Genomic DNA, 20,127 nt, shown 5'->3' with positions numbered 1-20,127 from the left:
TTACACACTTGGGGGGAAGTCTTACCATCGCCATGACTTCTGTGTATTACTAGTATAGCTCTATCCTTTAATTTCTTCATATAGTTCATTTCCAAACATTTTGTCTGCAGTATTAATCCCAAACTTTTTTTTTTTTGTCGTTATTTACGTAACTTTTGCAGTTTAGAATAACATTTAGAATTAAATTCAGTTCAGAGAAAAGTGGTTAAACAGTAATTGTCAATAAAACAGATAAAAGCCTTTGGTAAAACTGGATAACAAGCGTGAAGGGATTACTGTTCATGACTTACAACAAAAGAAAGCATTGTTATCTGAAGCAGACCATGGAATGGACAGGCTAAATGGGACCTGGTATGAAAGGAATAAATTAAATATTGAGTAAAAAAATTTTTTTTTGGTAGGTGATTATATTCGGATAGTTTCCAAACATTATATTGCATTTGAGGTTTGAGTGCATCCCTGATGCGCATAAACTCAACTCTTGGGGAAACGAATATGTATATGCGTACACATACATGAGCTGGAATTCTACTTTCTCAGATTTTGAGCGCATTCTCATAAGTGCTGGTTTGTGCAAATCATTGAGGGTTCGTGTTGTACAAGCATGTTACTGCATTTCCATGGAAAATCTAAGCTTAAAGGAAAGCCCAGAATCTAGATGAATGAATTAATTGCACTTTGCCTTGGGACAGAAATCACATAAAGTGAAACCTGTAAATTATGCATGGCTTGGACACAAGTCTCAAGCTGTCAGTAATTGTGTTCGGTGCTGCCATTATTAATGAAGCTATCTTTCTGCCCTAATCTTTTTTACCATTAAGATTGTAATTGTGACTCATAAAAGAGTTTTGAAGAAGAAATGCTTTGCCTTTTACAAATCAAACAAACAAACAAAAAAAGGATGGCAGCACTATCCTGCTTCTGGATTCACAGTTGCTTAGTGAACTTGGTTTTGGTGTGATGGAGAGCAGATGCAGTGTTCTGTCAATCCAAGAAAATCTAAGCAGAAGTTACAGCTGAATAATAGTCAAGATGAAGAGTGTTATATAAAGATCTAAAACCTCTGCTTTTGCTTGTAACAGAGATACAGAGTTTCAGTGTGATCAATAAGAGAACTCTAATAGAGTGCAAGAAGTTTGACAGAAAAAGGTATCTTTACGATCTGCCCACTAGATCAATTCCTACAGCAGAAGCAAAGCTAAAACCCCTAGGTTGCATATCAGTGGTCAGAAAGAACGGAGCAGGGTGGCAGTTGAAAATACCAGCGTCTCTTGTGCATTTCATTCCCACCTCTGGAAATTCAGTCATGCACTAGAAAACAGTAGATCTTATCTAGTGTAGAGACTACATTCTGACCTCAGTTTACATATTAGGGAGTAATTTTAAATGCTTTTTTTGTGTGTGTGTGAATTTGATTAGTAATTCTAAATTAGTAATTGAAGTTGATATTGCTTCTGCTTAGGTATAGCTTGTTCTTGAAGTGCAGTTGTGCTGGGGGCTATGCCAAAGATACGTTACCCAAGGATACTTTAACTTCTTCAATTTGCTACCAAATCTATGGATTCATGTTCATTGTTCTTGACTTGATTCAGATAAAAATTCCTTCATATTTGCATTCCCAGCTGTTAACATCTGCTCTGCGTACCTGGCTTATATTTGAAATTTGTACCAGAGTTCGAGTGGCATATTTTATAATTCAGAACAGAGCATGTATCCCACTTACCCAGCTTTAGGTTTTTGCTTACAAATTCAGTTACCCTGTCCTGTGTATTGGTGGGGTGAGCTAAAAAGGCACTTGGAGAGTGGCACAGAGGACCTGCTGTAACAAAATAAAATGAGACTTAGAGATAAGAGAGCATCACAGTGCCAGAAAGTTTTCAAGATGAAAGCTGTGAGCAGCTTCAAGATGCAGTAGTGGTGCAGTTCCCAGCTGTGTATCAGCACATGCATCACTTGCTCTTTTGTGGCATTGTACGTTGCAGCTTTTAAAGCATTCCAGGCCTGAATGTCTCAGTTTTCTCTGTTCACACATTTTAAATTATTCCTTGAAATATTTGTTCTCAACTTAGCTGAATATATTTGATTTTTGTTGAATGAAACAGTAAGTTGGTCCCTAGAGCAAAATCAAAACCAAAAAATCTGTCTGCAATACTGATGAATATATCTACATGCAAAAGTATTTCTTCATATGTTGTCCTGGCTTAGATGCCTTTAAGTGTGGGAGAGTGACCGTTTCCCCTCCCTGCTGATAATGTATTGTCACCAATGTGCTGTTCTGAAGATGAAATTATGATGTGCATATATGATGCTTAGTAAAGTGAATGAATTTCCCATTACTGTGCTGAGTACCCACAAAAATACTGCAAATAAAGATGTATAAGGCGCTATTTTTTTTAATTTTTTCAAGCAGGTTGCATCTTGGTGGGCTTTATTATTCTTCCTCTATCTTTTTTTTTTTTTTTCCTTAGTTTTTAAAAGCCTTAAAGTATAGGGTCAGAAAGGAGTGAAATGTGGAAGTATTTCCTCTAAAACTTCCCTCCTCCCCTTTTGCAACCTGTTCAAAGAGGTTACTGCCTGAGCTGCTTTTGTGTTCCTGGATTCCTGTCAGCAGAATTCCCGCCGATTCAGGGTGCCTTCCACACCCATGTATGCTGGCTTTTGCTATCTTCAACTATTATGTCCCCAGCTCTTTTTCTCTGTGCCCTATTTCCATAGAATTTATCAAAAGAAGTGTAGTGATCGAAAATACAGCAGCTAATATTACAGTAGATTAAATCAAGTGTTTAAGGATGCCATTTTGTATTCATACATGGGAAAACTGGGGTGCGTTTTTTAGTTAGATAAGAAAGACTCCTAACTTTCCAATATTTTATAATGATATACTAGAAGGATTTTATATGTAACAGCAAGCTTCCAAAAAACTGGACTCTACATTCACAATATATTTAAATATAGGAAATATGTCTATTTGTTTTTGAGGCTTTTCTATGCTTGTTTTATAAATATTTGCACATAATTTCCTCTGTGTGCAGTTAGTGTTGTGTTTACCATGACATCTATTTTTGCAAGTTAAATGTGAAGAATGATTTTATTGCTTTTTAAAAAAAAATATTCTGAAGTTTTCATATGATGTATTTCTATAAAATCACTCAAATAAATAGCAGAAAATAAAATTCCAGTAATATTTTCACAGAAACATAGGGCTTGGCAAGGACCTCTGGAGATCATCTAGTCTGTCTGCTAAAGCAGATTCCCTAGAGTAGGTTGTGCAGGGAAAAGGGTCCAGATGGGTTTTGAACATCTCCAGAGAAGGAGACTCCACAACTTCTCTGGGCAGCTTGTTCCAAGCTCAAAGTACCCTCCAATTATAGATCTTTTTTCTCATGTTCATATGAAAATTCCTGTGCTTCAGTTTGTGCTCTTTGTCCTGTTGCTAGGAACCACTGAAAAGAGTCTGGCTCCATCTACTTGACACCCTTTCTTCAGATATTTATAAGAGTTGATATAATCCCCCCTTAGTCTTCTCTTCTCCAGGCTGAACAGTCCCAGGCCTCTCAGCCTTTCTTCATGAGGGAGATGTTCTAGGCCCATATTCATCTTTGTAGGCCTCTGTTGGACTTTCTCCAGTAATTCCCCTACCTTTCATGAGCTGAGGAGCCCAGAACTGAGCACAGTGCTCCAGATGTGGCCCCACCAGGGCAGAGTAGAGGGGGAGAAGAACCTCCCTTGACCTGCTGGCCACTGGTTCTTTTTAATGCGCTCTAGGATACCATTGGCCTTTTTGGCCACGAGAGCACATTGCTGGCTCATGGTCAACTTCTTGTCTGCCAGGACTTCCAGGTCTTTCTTAGCAGAGGTGCTTTCCAGCAGGTCAGCTTAGTTCCTTAACATTTTTTCTCATTATGTAAATGAAGGGTTGCTTATTTCATCTGAGTGTAAAGCCTTTAGCCTATATTCTGATCACGTGTAGTATGGCTTTCTAAATGTTCAGTGGAAACATTCCTGCTCAACAACCGCAAAGCTCACTTAGTCTTGTATTTACAGAATTAGGGCTCAGTGTATACCTCTGGTGAAATGTGGCCTGTCTCATTATGCATTAATTACACTGATTCCTTTTGTTTCTATCCATTTGTTTCTATTCTTTTTATCTTACATAGGATGATCTCTTTCCTTTTTTTTTTTTTCTTGTTTATTTGTTCATAAGCATCTTGCCACTTCTGATGGGTTAAAAATAAGACCTTATTTTTGGTAATTTTGTAGTATGAAAAGACTAATTGCTTCATGTTGCTTTCTTATAGGAGAGTAAGTGATTCAGTGAGTCTAGTGGATGATCAAAGTACAGAAGGAAAAAAAAACATTCAAGGCAAACAACGGCATTTCAGAAAAGCTGAAATGAGTGGTTTGCCTGCATATTGCTAACAGAGGGCATCACATTGGCTTCCTTATCAACAAATTGATAAACAAATCGCAAGGACAGGAACTGCACTGAAAATATATTGAACCCTTAAATGTGATTCCCAATTCATTAAAAAAAAATACCTAAGGAATGATGGTTACAAATAAGTAAGCCTGATTTCCTTACCAAGCAGTATGTTGGAAACTATGGGAAGAGAATCAGCAGCCTGCTAAAAGCGTGATATCAAAAGTCCAAGGCAGCTTGATTTGGTAGTGCAATAAGCCATGGCGTGGCTTGGGTCGGAAGAGACCACAAGGATCATCTAGTTCTAACCACCTCACTGTGGGAAGGGTTGCCAAACTCTACCTCAAGCACTAGATCAGGTTGCCCTGGACTCCATCTGGCCTGGCCTTGAACACCTGCAAGAATGGGGCATTCACAACCTCTCTGGGCAGTCTGTTCCAGCACCTCACCACCCTCTCTGTGACACTTTCCCCCAACGCCTTAGCTAAATCTCCCTTCTTTTAGTTTAAAACAATTCCTTCTTGTCCTATCACTGTCTACCGGTGTAAAAATGTTGTTTTCCCTCCTGCTTATAAGCTCCCCCTAAATATTAAAGGCCATAATGAGTTCTCAGTGCCTTCTCTTCTCCAGGCTGAACAAGCGCTGCTCCCTCAGCCTGTCTTCATAGGAGATGTGCTCCAGCCCTCTAATTCTCCTTGTTGCCCTCCTCTGGACCCACTCTAACAGCTCCACATCCTCCTTATTCTGAGCGTCCCATACCTGGATGCAGTACTCCAGGTGGGGTCTCACAAAGGCAGAGTAGAGAGGGACAATCATCTCCCTCTTCCTGCTGGCCACCCCTCTTCTGATGCAGCTCAGGGTACCATTGGCCTTCTGGGCTGCAAGGGCACACTGCTGGCTCAAGTTGAGTTTTTCATCTACTAGAACCCCTAAGTCCGCCTAGGCACGAAATAATAATACTGCATATTGATGTACAGTGGAATGACTTTTTGCTGGAAGGAAACAGCAGAGAATGCAAAATGTCAGGGTTCTCCGTCTCGCTCTCATGTACCAGGCAATATGGGTAAAGTTTATGACTTCCTGCTGTGTCTTAGTAGATGTGATCCTAGTGCTTCAATTTAAGATACGTATATAGGGAAAAACCACTGCTTCATCTGAACATCTTGCAACAAAAAAACTTTCTCTGCTTCCTATATTAAGGATGTGTAAAGAGGTGAGGAAAATTATCGTTGTTTTATATTGAAATATAAGTAGCAAGTTTGACCTAACTGCAAAGATTCTTGTACTTGTTAAAGCAGAGACTGAAAAATTAACAGTAGCAGCTGATTTGCACATGTTCAGTTTCAGCTCAAGGCTCTTTGAAATTAGTGAATTCTAAGTATTCTCTGGTGCAAATATTTGTATGTTTAAGACAAAACATTGTAGGGAAACAAATTATTTTTCATTGTGCAAAGTACTTAATGTTTTCCTTGGAATGACCATGAGGAATAATCCTAGCAGTTTTTTGCTGCTCTCCACCACTTGTCATTTCAATATAGCTAAATATTCTTTTATACTTACTTTCAGAGTTTTGTTCAGTTCACAGGTGAGGATCTGTATCGTTTAATGATATCTTGAAGAGCTGTTTAAAACCAGGTGTTCTATGTTCACGGTCTCCTCTTGGGCAATGCTCAGCTAGCTCTGAAGACTGAGTGGAGCAAATAATCTGTGAGACTTGGTTTCCAGAACTGCCCAACATCAGCATGAGGTCCTGCACCTGCTTCTTTGCTAGCTTCTCTAGAGACTGTGGTATGGTCGTTTTGTGTGTGTGTGTATGTGTGTGTGTTGAAAATCTGTCAAGACTGCCAACTTGTTTGCTTTCCTCTGCTATTTTCTTGAAAATTTGAGGAAGCAAGATACATTGGAAGGCAAGTGTTTTTCTTTTGTCAATTTGTCCAGCTCCAATTACATTAGCTTATGTTTCAATTTTCTGTTGGCTTACCTGCAACTAAAAAGCTGGCTGAACTTTGCAGGATCTGGTGTATGATGTTTGGGCCAATTCCTGCACAAAGGGCTGACTGAGGCATTCCAGCCCACATCTGCTTTTCACTTCCATTTTGCAGTCAGCTAGGGTCTAGTGGTGGTGTTAAATAGATAACAGAGAGAGGAAATTGTTTCTTTCTATATTTATTTGGCTAAAGCTGGGGCAGTTTTTGCTTAATTTTTTTTTTTTAATGTTGCTGACTTCTGACAGTTTTATTTCCTGCTTGCTCTGTAATAAACGAGAAAATGGCTTCTGTTCCATAAGCTTAGAAGGCACACTGTTAGACCTTTTGTGTCTGGAGATAGGGAAGGTTAATTTACAAGTTCATGGAGGAAAAGACCTTTCCACCTGCTCAAATAACTGAAATTCTGCCTTTCTGTGCACTCAGTAAAAACAGCTTCTTGTTTCCTGATGAACCTCTTTTTCTTCTTTCCTTGGGATCTATGTCCAAAAGGACAATCTCATGCATGCGATTCTACAGTGTATAAGCACATGTTTGACAGTTCAGTCAAATGTTACTTCCTGCGGACTCTCAGAAATGTCTGGATGAAAATGAAAAACAATCTCCTCTCTGTGCTTTTCTTGTCAGATTGCCCAGAATATTTCTCGAGCTAGAAACCTGAAAACAGCCAGCATTTTGGCTAAGAGATACTTTTGAATATTAAGTCCTTATTCCTGAATAGAAAATAAGAATATCATGTAAGTTTGTGCTTCCATTTTGATTTCTCATAAATATCTTCCAGTATATTCTTTTTAGGACTTGAGAAAACAATCTTCAAAATCTCATTCTAGTTTTATAATGTATTGTTGATAGTGAGTTAGAATCAAAGCATCAGCTTCCAACAGCTTCATCGAAAGATTTCTTCTTGTCAAAATGGAAGTGTTTGCCTTTATTCCTTATTTTAAAAAATGAAGTAAAGAAAAGGAAAGGTCAAACAAAAATTTCTTTCTCCTACCAGATGAGATGTACATAGGAAACTAAAGCTAGCTATTATGAGGAAGTCCTCACATTGCCATACTGATTACATGTGAGTATACTGCCCGAGGTGCTAGGATAAATGCAGTCATTTGTGCAGAACTACTGTCACTGTGGTAGGCCAGTTCTATTCAGGAACCAGTGTAGAGTATACCAGGAGCAGTATTTGCGTGCCTCACAAAATATGTGTTCCAGACTTCTTTCTACTGTATGGTAGATGTACTCAGACATGAAATTTAGCACATTGATTTCTCCATTTGTTTGTTTAGTCTTTTATGATTGCTGGGAGATCAGTTGTGAAGGCTGTAGTAGTTCATCATTGATTTCTGACACTTCAAGAGGTCACTGCTTTGTTGGCAGCCATAGCAGGATGAGGCGTCTCTGCTTCAGGTCATTGTACTAAGGTCACTGAACAGACTCCTCTGTAGTTTTGGTGATCTGAGCACTAATAGTCTGGGTTGTGAAATGGAGGAACAGAGGTGGAAGTATTCCAGGCCTCCAGCCTTTGCCGGCATGCAGGGGATGGAGATGGGAATTAGGGGATGGAGGGGGCAGGGAATTAAAAAGCTGCAGCGTTTTGAGTATTTCTGGGCTTTCTAGTAATTTGGCAGATATACTGATGTATTTGAGGAGAATGAAATATGAAAGACTTGGTTTTCAGTGAAATACGTTTTGTTTTTGTCCAGTAAATGAGCCAGCTCTGCGTAGCCAAAATGAGGAACTGCAGTTTTGGTAGGAGCCTGTGGGCTCCTGAACCAGTAAATTTAAGGAAATGAAATTCAGTGTAGTAGGATGTTAATAGCTCATGCCTATTCCTCATATAGCTATATTCATAAGCACGTTCAAGAGTAGTGGTACAAAGGCATTGAAAACCTGTGTAGGGTAAGTTAACTTGCACAGAAATTGTTCTTCAGTACAGAGTGATAATGTAAGAAATTATTGTAGAGCAACTCTGAAAACAGTATTCAGCTAATGCCTGTACTTACTCATAGAGACAAACTATAATGAAAAGCTGCAGTTCTCAGCTAGCTAAGAACATCTCTCTTGTGTTTATCTTGATTGTATCCTGAAGGAATATTTCTTCCTCTCTCATGAATAATTATCTCTGTAATTGGTTGACTGTACATTTTTTGTTTCTTTTGAAGGACTGAAAGTATTTCCTGATTTTTTTCTATCAGTTAAGAAACTTCATGCTAAAAACTTCTGGTGTCATTTAGAGTCCATTTGAAAACTCACGTCCTGCTTAGCTTGATACTTTAAGTCCTTCTGGTTTGCAGTTCCATGCCTCCATAAACCTTCCTCAAGAAGTTTCTATTGAGAAACTTCTATTGGAAGGATCGCTTCTTTGGGCTTTTTTTTCTTGAAGTCCTGAAGGACTACAGACATTCTGTCTTCTAAGGTCAAGAACTATTCTAGGCAGCCAAATGCATATATGTGATACACCTTTTTCATGAACTATTTGTGTTTCTTATTTAATTTCATTTTTCCTCATTAGAAGAGTGGCAGTCCTGCTAGTGTGGAGCAGAGTGAGTCGAGTGCCAGGCTCTGCAGGGAGTACTGCAGAGCTGATGAGTTCCAGAGGATGCTGCACTCTTGAAACCTATCCTGGCTCTGAAGCTGGGTGGCTCTTTGGGTCCTTGTGGAGTTTAGAGATTCTCAGGGATGTAAACGAGCGTAATTGGAAAGTTGGAGCATCCACTGTGAAGGGCTTAACCAAATAATTGGCTGTCCCAATTAGGCAGCTGTTCTTCCCACAGAATAATGTTCGTGAAGGTAAATGATTGCCTGCCCTGCAAGGTGTCCCAATTAACTGCCTTAAAATCAGCTAAGCGCTGTTTATGGTATCCCTGCTCAATGAGTGAAACAGCTGTTGGCCGGGGCTTTAATGATGCTCCTGGCAGGGGCCTGGCTTCATGCAAGATAGTGGGGCTGAAAGAATCCGTATCAGTGCCAGGGAGCATCACAGATCAGAAGACTGCAAAGCCGATAGGTGCTGGACATGAATTTCTGTCTCAGTGTGAGTACTGTTGGAAATCACTCCTGAATTATAGCATTTAATCTCAGCATTTGTACTATGCAAGCTTTTTTTCTGTGTATATAAAATCTTCTACCCTCAGTGCATCTAGACTTTGAGCTTTATTGGAAAAGAAACCCTGTTCTTTACCATATTTGTTCATTTCACAGGGTGGAATCAAGAAACACTGTTTCCTTTCTTTTGCCATGGCAAAACTTTATAATTTGAAGCAAATCATAACTAGCAAGTTACAGCTGTACAGTGCATAGTGATTTCTGATGCTTTTTGAAGAGGAATTTTTTATAGCCTGTTTCACTTTACAGGAGATGCCAAAATTCAAAAACAAATGAACAAGCAACCAAAAAAACCCACACGAGATGCATAGGAAAACGTTTGTAGGAGAAAGCAATCAAAGCTATTCTTCTCATTGCATAATATTTGTATGTGGTATAACTGTATCTTAGTTTCAGCTGTGACAGAATTGTTTTCTTCAGAGTGTCTGGTATGGTGCTTTGTTTTTGTTCTAGGAGAAGAAAAATGTTGATAACACACTGATGTTTATAGCTTCTGCTAAGCAGTGTTGTGCAAAGCTAAGGCTGTTCTCAGCCAAGGGCCCAAGGAGCTGGAAGGGAATAGAATTAGGACATCTGACTTAAGCCGGCCAAAGGGATATACCATAAGACATCATGCAGAAGGAGTTTTGAAGGGGATGGGAGTTCATCACTCTCTTCAGCGGGCTTGAGGGGCCAGCTGGGCATTGGTTGATGGGTGATGGGCAATTGTTTGTGCATCACTTCTTAAAAACTTTCATATATATCTGTGTGTGTGTATATATATAGCCATAAATATTTTCCTTTTGTCCATCTTACTAAATAAGTTTTCTCTCAACCCACAAGTTGTACTTATTTTTTTTCCTTGATTCTCTTCCCCATCCCATTGGGAAGGAGAGGAGTGAGCAAATGACTGTGTGGTACTGAGCCACCTGCCTAATTAAAATGCAACAGTCATTTTGGCACCCAACATGGGGCACAAAGTGTTGAGATAACAGCAGATTTGACCCTGGAGCATGTTAATTCAGGATTTTGTGGTAGTTTGATCATTGCTAGTCTCTGTGTGAATTGTTTCCCTATTTATGGAGCTCTTTGAGAGTCTTCTTGTGGAACTATATTTGTAGCACCTTGCTTGCTCTTTATTTTCCCTGCTGCATTGTTTGTCATCTTTGGGGGTTGGATTAAGATTTTTATTTTGCTTGCTATGTGGCCTTGGCTTATCTTATGATAAAATTGGCAGGTGAGAAACTACTGTTTTGTGTGTATTCAGCATTGCAGTCATTGTTAGGTTTTGGATGGCATATTGTTGATTCTATTCATAATTACACTCTTTTCTTCGTCTTTCGGGGAGTCTGGCTATAGAGGAGATAGAGGAGGACACTTTCCAGCAGCTCCTCAGCCTCTTTTTCACTTTTCCTTCTTTCACTGGAGCTCAAGAGCTAGTTACATTAGCTACCGAGAGTTCTGAATATCCATGGGAAGTTCAAGCTACCATGTTCCTATTGCTATTGTGAATGTGTTTCATGACATTATTTAAGAATGTCACCCAGATACCTGCCCTGAGGTGGGATAGTTCTGAGTTGTAGGAGTATGGGATGGTTTGGGCAGGTACCTAAAGTAGTGGGCACCCCCAGTGGTTTGGAAGTTCACCTCTGAACAACTGAATCCTGACAAACTAGTAGAATATTTGGAAAAGGTCTGCTGTTTCCTTGGCAATCCTAAAGAGGCACAAATCACTGCAGCGTGCTGAATCTGGACTATGCCTACTGAGCTCTTTTCAACACTGTTCAGTATTCTCAAGGGGAAGATACTACTTCTGGATCTGATGAAAATGCAATAGAATATCCAATTCCTGTGATAGATGCTGTGGCAGCTCCAGTTCCTGCAACAGGTCCTGCAATTGCACCAAGCATTGTGACAGACCCTGCTGTCACTCCAGCCCTTGCGATGAGTCCTGCAGTTGCTCCTGCTATGGGTCCTATGGCTGTTCCAAGTATTGTGACAAGAAAAAGTTCTTCCAAGGTTGGTACACCATACCCAGAGGTACAGTCCTGCAGCTTCTCCAGCCCTCGCAACGGGAAAACCAGAGAATCAACCAGTGCCAGTGTCAGTTGCCTCTATAAGAAAGACCAAAGGGTCTACAAAAGGCAGAACATGTAGCAAAAACAGAAGCATATAAATTGGGAGAAGAAGATGAAGATGGAGTAGGGCCATCACAAAAGCAAGAGGAAGAGAAAGAAACCATCCAACTCCTAACATTCGTTGAGCTGTAAGATTTGTGAAAAGATTATGGCCTTTGGCCAGGTGAGCACATTTCCACCTGGCTGCCTTGGTTCTGGGATGGTACAGCCAGTATCCTGGACATAGTGGGCAGTGAAACCAAGTAGTAGAGAACTCTTTCTAGGAAAAGTGGCATTAACAAAGCAATTGGAAAAGGGACACAGTTTTTCACCCTATAGTGGCAACTCTTGTCAGACATGAGGGAAAAATTTCCCTTCAAGAAATAACTGATATTTAAACTAGGCAAATGGACCATCATGGAAAAAAAGTATCCAGTACTTGAGGGAACTAGCTGTAGTAGATCTGATATATGGAATTAACTTGGACGATAACACCAACTCTCAAGACCTGGATGATATGTATGCAACCTAAGTGGTGGAGAGTTGTATGGGAATGCACCATAATCATATGCTAACGCCCTGGAAGGAATGAACTGGAAAGATAACGAAAGACCAATGGTGGATGAAGTGGCTAGCATGCTTCAACAGTATGAATATCCGTCTTCCTCCCTATGGGCCTGTGTCTCAGCCATGGAGAAACTGGTTCAACAGATCAAAGAAAAAGAAACTAGTTCAACTGCTCCTCCACCTGTACGAACGAGAATTTCATCCATTGCAAGTAAGCATTCCTCTGCTCAAGAGAGAGGGGGTAGTGGATACACATCACTTATCATCCCGTGGTTTAACATGCATGATCATGGAGAGGATATGAGGAAATGGAATGGAAAACCAACCTTGATTCTGCAAGCATGGATATGTGAGTTGTAAGGGAAGACAGTCACAAGAGTTGGTTCTTCCAGGAAAATAGTGGCTCCAGTTTCAAGCAGGCAGTTCTCCAGACAGAGAAGATGGTCTGATCTTATTTCTGAGGTTGACAGTGAGCCTTCTGGTTCTCATTCATGAGAGATGAGTAATGAATATAAGAACCAGAACTAGAAGGGGCCTGCCTCCAGCCAGGTGGAGGAGAGAGACAATTGGGTTTATTAGACTACGTGAATTAGATGGCTTTATGCATCAGAGCCATAGAAATATGAAACTCTAGTGGACACAGGTGTACAGTGTACTCTAATACCATCAAGTTATGAAGGGGAAAAACCCATTTGTATTTCTGAAGAGACTGGTGGTTCCCAAGAGTTAATTGTATTGGAGGCTAAAGTGAGACTAACCAGAAATGAGTGGCAAAAGCACCCCATTGCAACTAGCCCAGTGTCTCCATGCATCCTTAGCATAGATTATCTCAGGAGAGGGTACTTCAAGGATACTTTAATTGTTGGTATCAATATAGCTGCCTTGGCAGTGGAAGACATGAAGCAGCTATCTACCTGCCTTGTCTCACAGGCGGCCCTTTTGTTGTGGAGTTGCTCAGAATAGAACAGCCAGTGCTGACTGCTATTACAACAGCGCACTGGCAGCAATATGACACCAACTGGGGTTCCCTAATTCCAATTCGTCAGCTGATTTGCCAACGGGAGAACCAAGGAGTAATCAGCAAAACTTGTTCACTCTTCAGTAATCATATTTGGCCAAAGTGAAAGTCCAGTAGAGTGGAGGCTGACAGTGGACTATTGTGACCTGAATAAAGTCACACTATACTACTAAGCACTGCTGTGCCAGACATACTAGAACTCCAGTATGAACTGGAGTCAAAGGCAGCCAAGTGGTATGCCACAGCTGGCATTGCTAATGCATTTTTCTCAATCCCTCTGGCAGCAGAGTGCAGGCCACAGTTTACTTTTACTGGGAGGGGCATCCAGTACACCTGGAATCAACTACCTCAGAGGTGGAAACACAGCCCTACCATTTGTCATGGGCTGATTCAGATTGCACTGGAACAGGAGCCAGCTCCAGAACACCTGCAGTACATTGAGGACGCAATTGTGTGAGGCAACACAGCAGAAGAAGTTTTTGAGAAGAGGAAGATCATCTAAATCCTTCTCAAAGCCTCTTTTGGCATAAGGCAAAGTAAGGTCAAGGGACCTGAAAGGAAGTACAGTTCTGAGGAGTAAATGGCAAGAAAGATGTCAGATCTTTAGGGATGTGATCAAGAAAATAATTTGTATGTACCCACCAGCTAACAAAAAGGAAACACAAACTTTCATAGGTGTTGTGGGTTACAGAAGAATGCATATTCTGGATTACACTCTGACTGTAAATGCTTTCTATCAAGTGAGCCAGTGGAAAAGCAATTTCACTTGGGGTTCTGAGCAACAACAAGCCTTTGAACCAATTAAGCAGGAGATACTTCATGCAGTAGCCCTTGAGACAGTCCAAACAGGACAAGATGTAAAAAAACATCTCGTATGCCAAAGCAGGGGAGAATGGCCCCACTTGGAGCCTCTGGCAGAATGCACCAGGAAAGACTGAAGGCTGATGCTTCAGGTTTTTGGATTCAGGGACTCCGAAGATACAAGGCCTGCTATGCTCCCTCTGAAAAAGAGATACTGACAGCATATGAAGGGGCTTGAGCTACTCTGGAAGTGATTGGTACTAAAGCACAACTCCTCTTGGCATCTTGACTGCCTGTGCTGGATGTTCAAGCAACTGAAACTACACGGGCTAAGTGGGTTGCACTGATCATGCAACAAGCTCTGATGGGGAAACCCCAGCCACCCAGGAATCTTAGAATTTATCAGGGACTGGCCCAAAGGCAAAGATTTGGAATATCACCAGAGGAGGAGGTGACACTTGCTGAAGAGGGTCTACTACATAATAAACTGCCAGAAAACGAGAAGAAATATGCCATGTTCGCTGATGGGTCCTGTCACACTGTTGGAAAGCATTACACGTGGAAGGCTGTTGTATAGACTTCTACACAAAAGGTGCAGCAACGACTTAAGGGAAAGATGAATCAAGCCAATTTGCGGAAGTTTTTTGCCATCCAGCTGCTTTAGACATTGTTGAATGAGAGAAGTGGCCAGTGTACTGACTCCTGGATGGTAGCAAATGCCCTAAGAGTGTGGTTACAGCAATGGCAGCAGACCAGCTGGCAACACAAAAGCAAACCCATCTGGGCCACTTCATTGTGGATATTTCTGCCTGGGTAGAGAACATGGTTGTAAAGGTATGTCACGTAGATGCTTACGTACCCAAGAGTTGTGCCACTGAAGAACATCAAAACAATCAGCAGGTGGATTGGGCTGAAGGGATTGAATTGAAAGTTACTCAGGTAAGTCTGGACTAGCGACATAAGGATAAATTATATTTAGCTCAGTGGGACCATGACACCAGGCCATCAAGGAATAGAGATGCAACCTATAAGTGGGCTCAGGATTGAGGGGTGGCCTTGACTATGGACGCTCTTGCATCAGGTTACCCATGAATGTGAAACATGTGCTGTAGTTAAGCAAGCCAAGTGGAATAAAACCTCTTTGGTATGGAGGATGATGGCTGAAATACAAATATGGGGGGAGCTGGCAGGTGGATTATATCACGCTTCCACAAATTTGCTTTGGAAAATGGCATGTACTTACAATTGTGGAAGCAATCATTGGATGACTGGAGACATATCCCACACCCCGTGCCACTGCCTGAAATACTATCCTGGGTCTTGAAAAGCAAGTCTTGTGAAGACATGGCACCCCAGAAAGAATTGAGCCAGCAAATGAGTGATGGGCAATTGTCTGTTTATCACTTGTTATATACATTCATATGTATATATAGATAGATACAGATAGATAGTCATTAACTATTATCCTTTTTCTTTTCTTTACCTTAGTAAGTAGGTTTATCTCAACTCATGAGTTCTATATTTTTTCCCCCCAGATTCTCTCCCCCATCCCACTGGGAAGGGGGGGGGGGGGGTGAGGGAGGGAGTGTGTAGTGCTGAGCCACCTGCTGAGTTAAACCACAACAAACTGTATAACATTTTTACAACTTCATTACGGGAGTAACGAACACTCTGGGCCACAGTCAAACAAAACACCATACCTACTAATGCCAAAGACCCTTCCTCTTTTCTACTTGATGCACCCCTCCTCTGAGGGGGAGCTGTAATGTTTCTTGACATGAGCACCTAATATTAAAATTATCCCTGTACATATATAATACAGTTATTCTGTTAGTTTTTATAACAGCTCACAACTGCTTCTAAAGTCTTACTATTAAAGTCTAATGTGCATGGTTTTTAACAGTAAGATGAAAAATCTTAAGGTTATTTAATTCAAACCATTCTTTTTTCAAATAAAATCATTAGTTACTGAAATAGAAAAAAGAAATGCAGATACACAGAATCAGTTTTAATATGATGTGGTACTACTTTTATTAGATTAGAGAGAGATTTGGCTCTATATGGGTGGGTTCTCTGGAGATCATCTAGTCCAACACTGCTGCTAAAGCAGGTTCCCTAAGTAGGTTGCACAGAAAAGCTTTCAGGCAGGTTTTGAGTATCTCCAGAGAAGTAGGCTTCACAACCTCTCTGGGGAGCTTGTTCCTTATTGGTGAATGTTTTGCTGTATCCTGTAGGCTTTGCTTTGTTGTTGTTGTTTTTGTTTGTTTGTAATTAAATTTTAATTAAGTACTTCTGAAGGGGAGGGAGAATGATCCTTAGCTTCTCTGTATGGCTGGTTTACCGTCATTTACTATGTCTGAACATCATATTTTTGCACTGTTTCTGTGTGGCTCGCTTACCAACCGTTATGTAATCTTGCAAGAATCTGGAGCGTCCAGAAGAGAGGAACTGGCATTAAATGGATGTGAGCAGTTTGATGTTACTTGCAGAAATGATTTGAGATCTCTGTAGAAAAATCTGCAGACACCTCTGCAGTAATAGGACTTTACAGCTGCGTCCATCTGTACTCTCCCTGGCTGTTGGCCAGGTCTCCTTATAGTAATCACAGGTAACTTCAAGCATGGTTTGGGGGAATGGGGTGCATTTCTTACAGCTGTTCTAAACAGTTCGTCCCATCTCCTCTGACTCCAACACCTTGTGCCACTTGCTCAGCTGTTGTGGGGAAGTGCTTGTCCTTTCTGAATAAGAAACTGAAATTGGGAACTTAGCAAGTGTTGCTGGCACCTGGTTTAAGCAGTTATACACGCCTGCAGCCTGTGTGCAAGTGGAAGTGTTTGTAGATCACTGCAGTGCACTGGAGATTATTCAGACTGATAACTGATTATTTTAGCCCAAACCTGTTCCTTGAATCCTTTTTGTTCCATAGCCACGTAAGCACTGTACTGCAAGCGAGAGATGATCTCCAGGAAATTGCTTAAAGCAGTTGTTACTGAAAAAAAAATGGTTTTCAAACTATAACCTGGATTACTTTGGCAGTGATGAAAAACCAGCTTCCTGAGTGAAACACAGCCTTGATGCCATCAGCTGGAGCATGATCAGTTCCAAAGGTTTTTAATGTGGACATTAAAACCTGTGGGCTTTTAAGCAGGGTGATGGTAAACAAAAAGATGATAGTAGAAAAAGCTATTGCAGAAACAGAGCAGAGGCAATCAGAGCTGAATGAAGCTCTGCAGAATCTTAAAGCAAATGCTATGTGCATGTGTCCTTCTCTGACAAATTAAACGAGGCTGGTTTTATGAAGTCTAGGAAGACTTTTCTTTGTGGCTAGACTTCCCTTACCTGTTTTTCTCTTCAGTAATTGTACTGTGCATGAGAGGTGAGAGAGAGACAGGGAAGAAGGCAAGGCTATACAGCAACTAATGAGCTTTCTGTTTCAGCCTGAAAAATCAGTCTAGCAGGGTGGCCAGGACCTTGGAACCTATTAACCTTGATGAAGTATTCGGAAGTCTGGGCCATGACAAGTTGGGGTAAAAAAGTGCCTTTTAAAAGAAGTTTAAAAATATTTCTTTCTTGTTCTCCCTTCTTCCTCACACGTGTTGTTTGGAGAAGTGCTGTGTGACTTTTAAAACTTTTTTTTGAGTCTGTAGTTTTTTTACTGCACAGCTTGACCAGGTGACTTGCTACAGTGCTAACTATCTGAAGATTATGTGTTTTTTTCTTCTTCATGGCAGGAAAATGGTTTCTCTGTAGCACTCATTCATGACTGCAGCAGTCTCAAATGTTCTCTCTGTGTGCCCTGTGTTTAAGTCAGGTATATTACTCCATAAAGAATGACTCACTTGGGATTGAATAGAACAGTATTTGTTTTCATCAGCTGCATTTCTGTCCACAGACAATGTGTTTGTTTTAATGCACAGCTGTAGACATGAATTAAGGGGAAAAAGATGACATGGAATTTCCTGACTTTTTTTTTTTTAAATAAATCTTTGCCAAGAATAACTTCATCTGCAAATGTTTCTTAAATGTGTTGCACATTTGCTTTTCTTTAAAGGATGGGTGGCCAGGCCTCTTCACATGTGGGCACCATATAGTTGACATGTTGTGGTTGTGTGATGATCTCGGTTAGTTTAAAGGCTTCAGATCTTTCCAAGTCTGGATTGTTTTGACCGAGCCAGGTTAGGGAGCAGAGATACAGGCAGGTATGCCGGCAGATGTCATAGGGTTAAGAAAAACAACTTAGGACAGTAGACTTTTCGTCTGCCCAGCTGCAACAACATAACATAACAAGCTTCGCTGGCACACTTTGTCTAATCTGTTTATATTACAGATTGTTTTTGTTTAGGGTTGTATTATGTTAACAACTCAGAAGTAAATCAATCTTCTACCACCTGCAGAAAAAGAAGGAATATTCTTCCTCCTCCATAGTGTCCAGTCTTAATAAAGTGGTTTTCCATGCTTAACCTCAGTCTTATACACAACTAGATAAATTCCCTTCCCTCATAAATTCCCAGGAAAAGACCTTTACTCAATCTTGAAAGATTTTACAGTGCTTTGTCCATTCAGTGCATGAAAACTATGCTTCTAAATGTGTTGACTTATCTGCCTTTCTGTGAATTTCTCTGGGAAAAAAAAAAAAAAAAAAAAGAATGTTGCTCTTCCATCAGATCCACTTAATTGTTTACGTACATCTGCTATGCTGGCTACAAATCTTTCTTTGCCCCCTCCCCCACCCCCCCAATGCTCTGACTCATGTTAAAGAGGTTATTTCATGATAGTCTGCAATATCCATCTTTTTTGTTTAATGTTGATTATTGTCAAGATCTGTTGGATATGCCCAACTATCTTAGCTAACTTGAGGAAAGAGATGTTTGGAAGTATAATGTGGCATAGTACTGTGGATTTGTCTTTTTTTTTCCTTCATTTTCTAAAGTGATAGGTTTTTTTGTATTCCAGGTCATATGTACCTTACCCAGTAAAAGAGAGCTCCAGAAACACTGGCATTGTAGAATAGAGAGAGGGCCTTTGCCTTACTGAAAATTGTATTAAATGTTCCAGTAGTAGATTTATACGTTTGCTTTCTTTATTTTTTCTGTTTTTAAAATAATTGTAGGTTCATGTATTGGACAGACTGGGGAGAAGTGCCAAAGATAGAACGTGCTGGGATGGATGGTTCAAGCCGCTCCATTATAGTCAACACGGACATTTATTGGCCAAATGGACTGACATTGGATTATGAGGAACAGAAACTTTATTGGGCAGATGCTAAACTGAATTTCATCCACAAGTCAAATCTCGATGGAAGTCATCGGTAAGAATTTTTTTTTATCTATGTAATTCTGCTTAAGTAATGTCTTTTAAGAAAAGCGCAACTTTATAAGCTCTGTTGCAAAGAATTGGCACATTAATACTTGCTACATTTTAAGCCAGCTTGTGCTATCAAATGCTTTTATCCTTCCCCAGACTCCCCTTTCCAAAACCACGATGTTGAATGTGTGCTCCTCTTTGAGGCATCGTGTAACTCACTAGGTCTCTTCTCTGAACTAGTTCCATACAGGAATTCGTGAGTGTTATTCTTAGTTAGGTAAGGCTATTAGCAGAAATTTCTGTTTTTCTTAAGTTTTCTGTTTGGTCTTCTTTTCCTTTATTACTGTGTTATTCAGAAATGCAGATAATAATATGAGACAGTAGATCATCATGTACAAATCTTTTAGTTTCTTTAATCCTAGGAGTTGGGAGATATGTGGAAAACAGTTTTTACAGAGGACTATGCCAGAATGACTGGGTTTTTTTCTTTCTCTAATACTTTTGTAATTATGTCATAATCCTTTCTGATCGAGTCATAGCTACTTCTTAATTAAGAATGCAACTGGTGCTTGATATATATACATTTATCCTTATTTTCGAGTGTAACCCTCTTAATTATACAAGATCTATGTCAGTACCGTTCATGCACACAAATGAATCACAGTTAGTTTTTGCCCAGGTATCACAGGGATATGATATTTGAAATTATCCTTTACAAATTCTTGTGTTGCTTCAGTTGGTTTATCTAAACATGAAATAGCATTTCTTATGGTCTTCATTCTGACATCTTAGTGACTTCTTTATGCAAACATTAATCTGCCAGAAGAAATTAGG

The 20,127-nt window shown here is 40.2% G+C and overlaps 1 protein-coding gene across 2 annotated transcripts in view; it reads left to right on the top strand.

Annotated features, from left to right (window-relative positions):
* The window catches only part of LRP6 (LDL receptor related protein 6), a 130,031-nt gene that overhangs the window by 35,467 nt on the left and 74,437 nt on the right, over positions 1 to 20,127 (top strand). For both annotated transcript variants that reach the window (XM_040647399.2, XM_015290906.4), the window contains exon 3: positions 19,100 to 19,297. In XM_040647399.2, coding sequence (XP_040503333.1) covers positions 19,100 to 19,297 — 198 coding nt within the window. The remainder of the gene's footprint in view (positions 1 to 19,099; positions 19,298 to 20,127) is intronic.

The sequence above is a fragment of the Gallus gallus genome, chromosome 1 (genome assembly GCF_016699485.2).
Source record: "Gallus gallus isolate bGalGal1 chromosome 1, bGalGal1.mat.broiler.GRCg7b, whole genome shotgun sequence".
NCBI classification, from domain to species: domain Eukaryota; kingdom Metazoa; phylum Chordata; class Aves; order Galliformes; family Phasianidae; genus Gallus; species Gallus gallus.
Note: the sequence above shows the minus strand (reverse complement) of the source record. Positions and strands in the feature narration are given on the sequence as shown.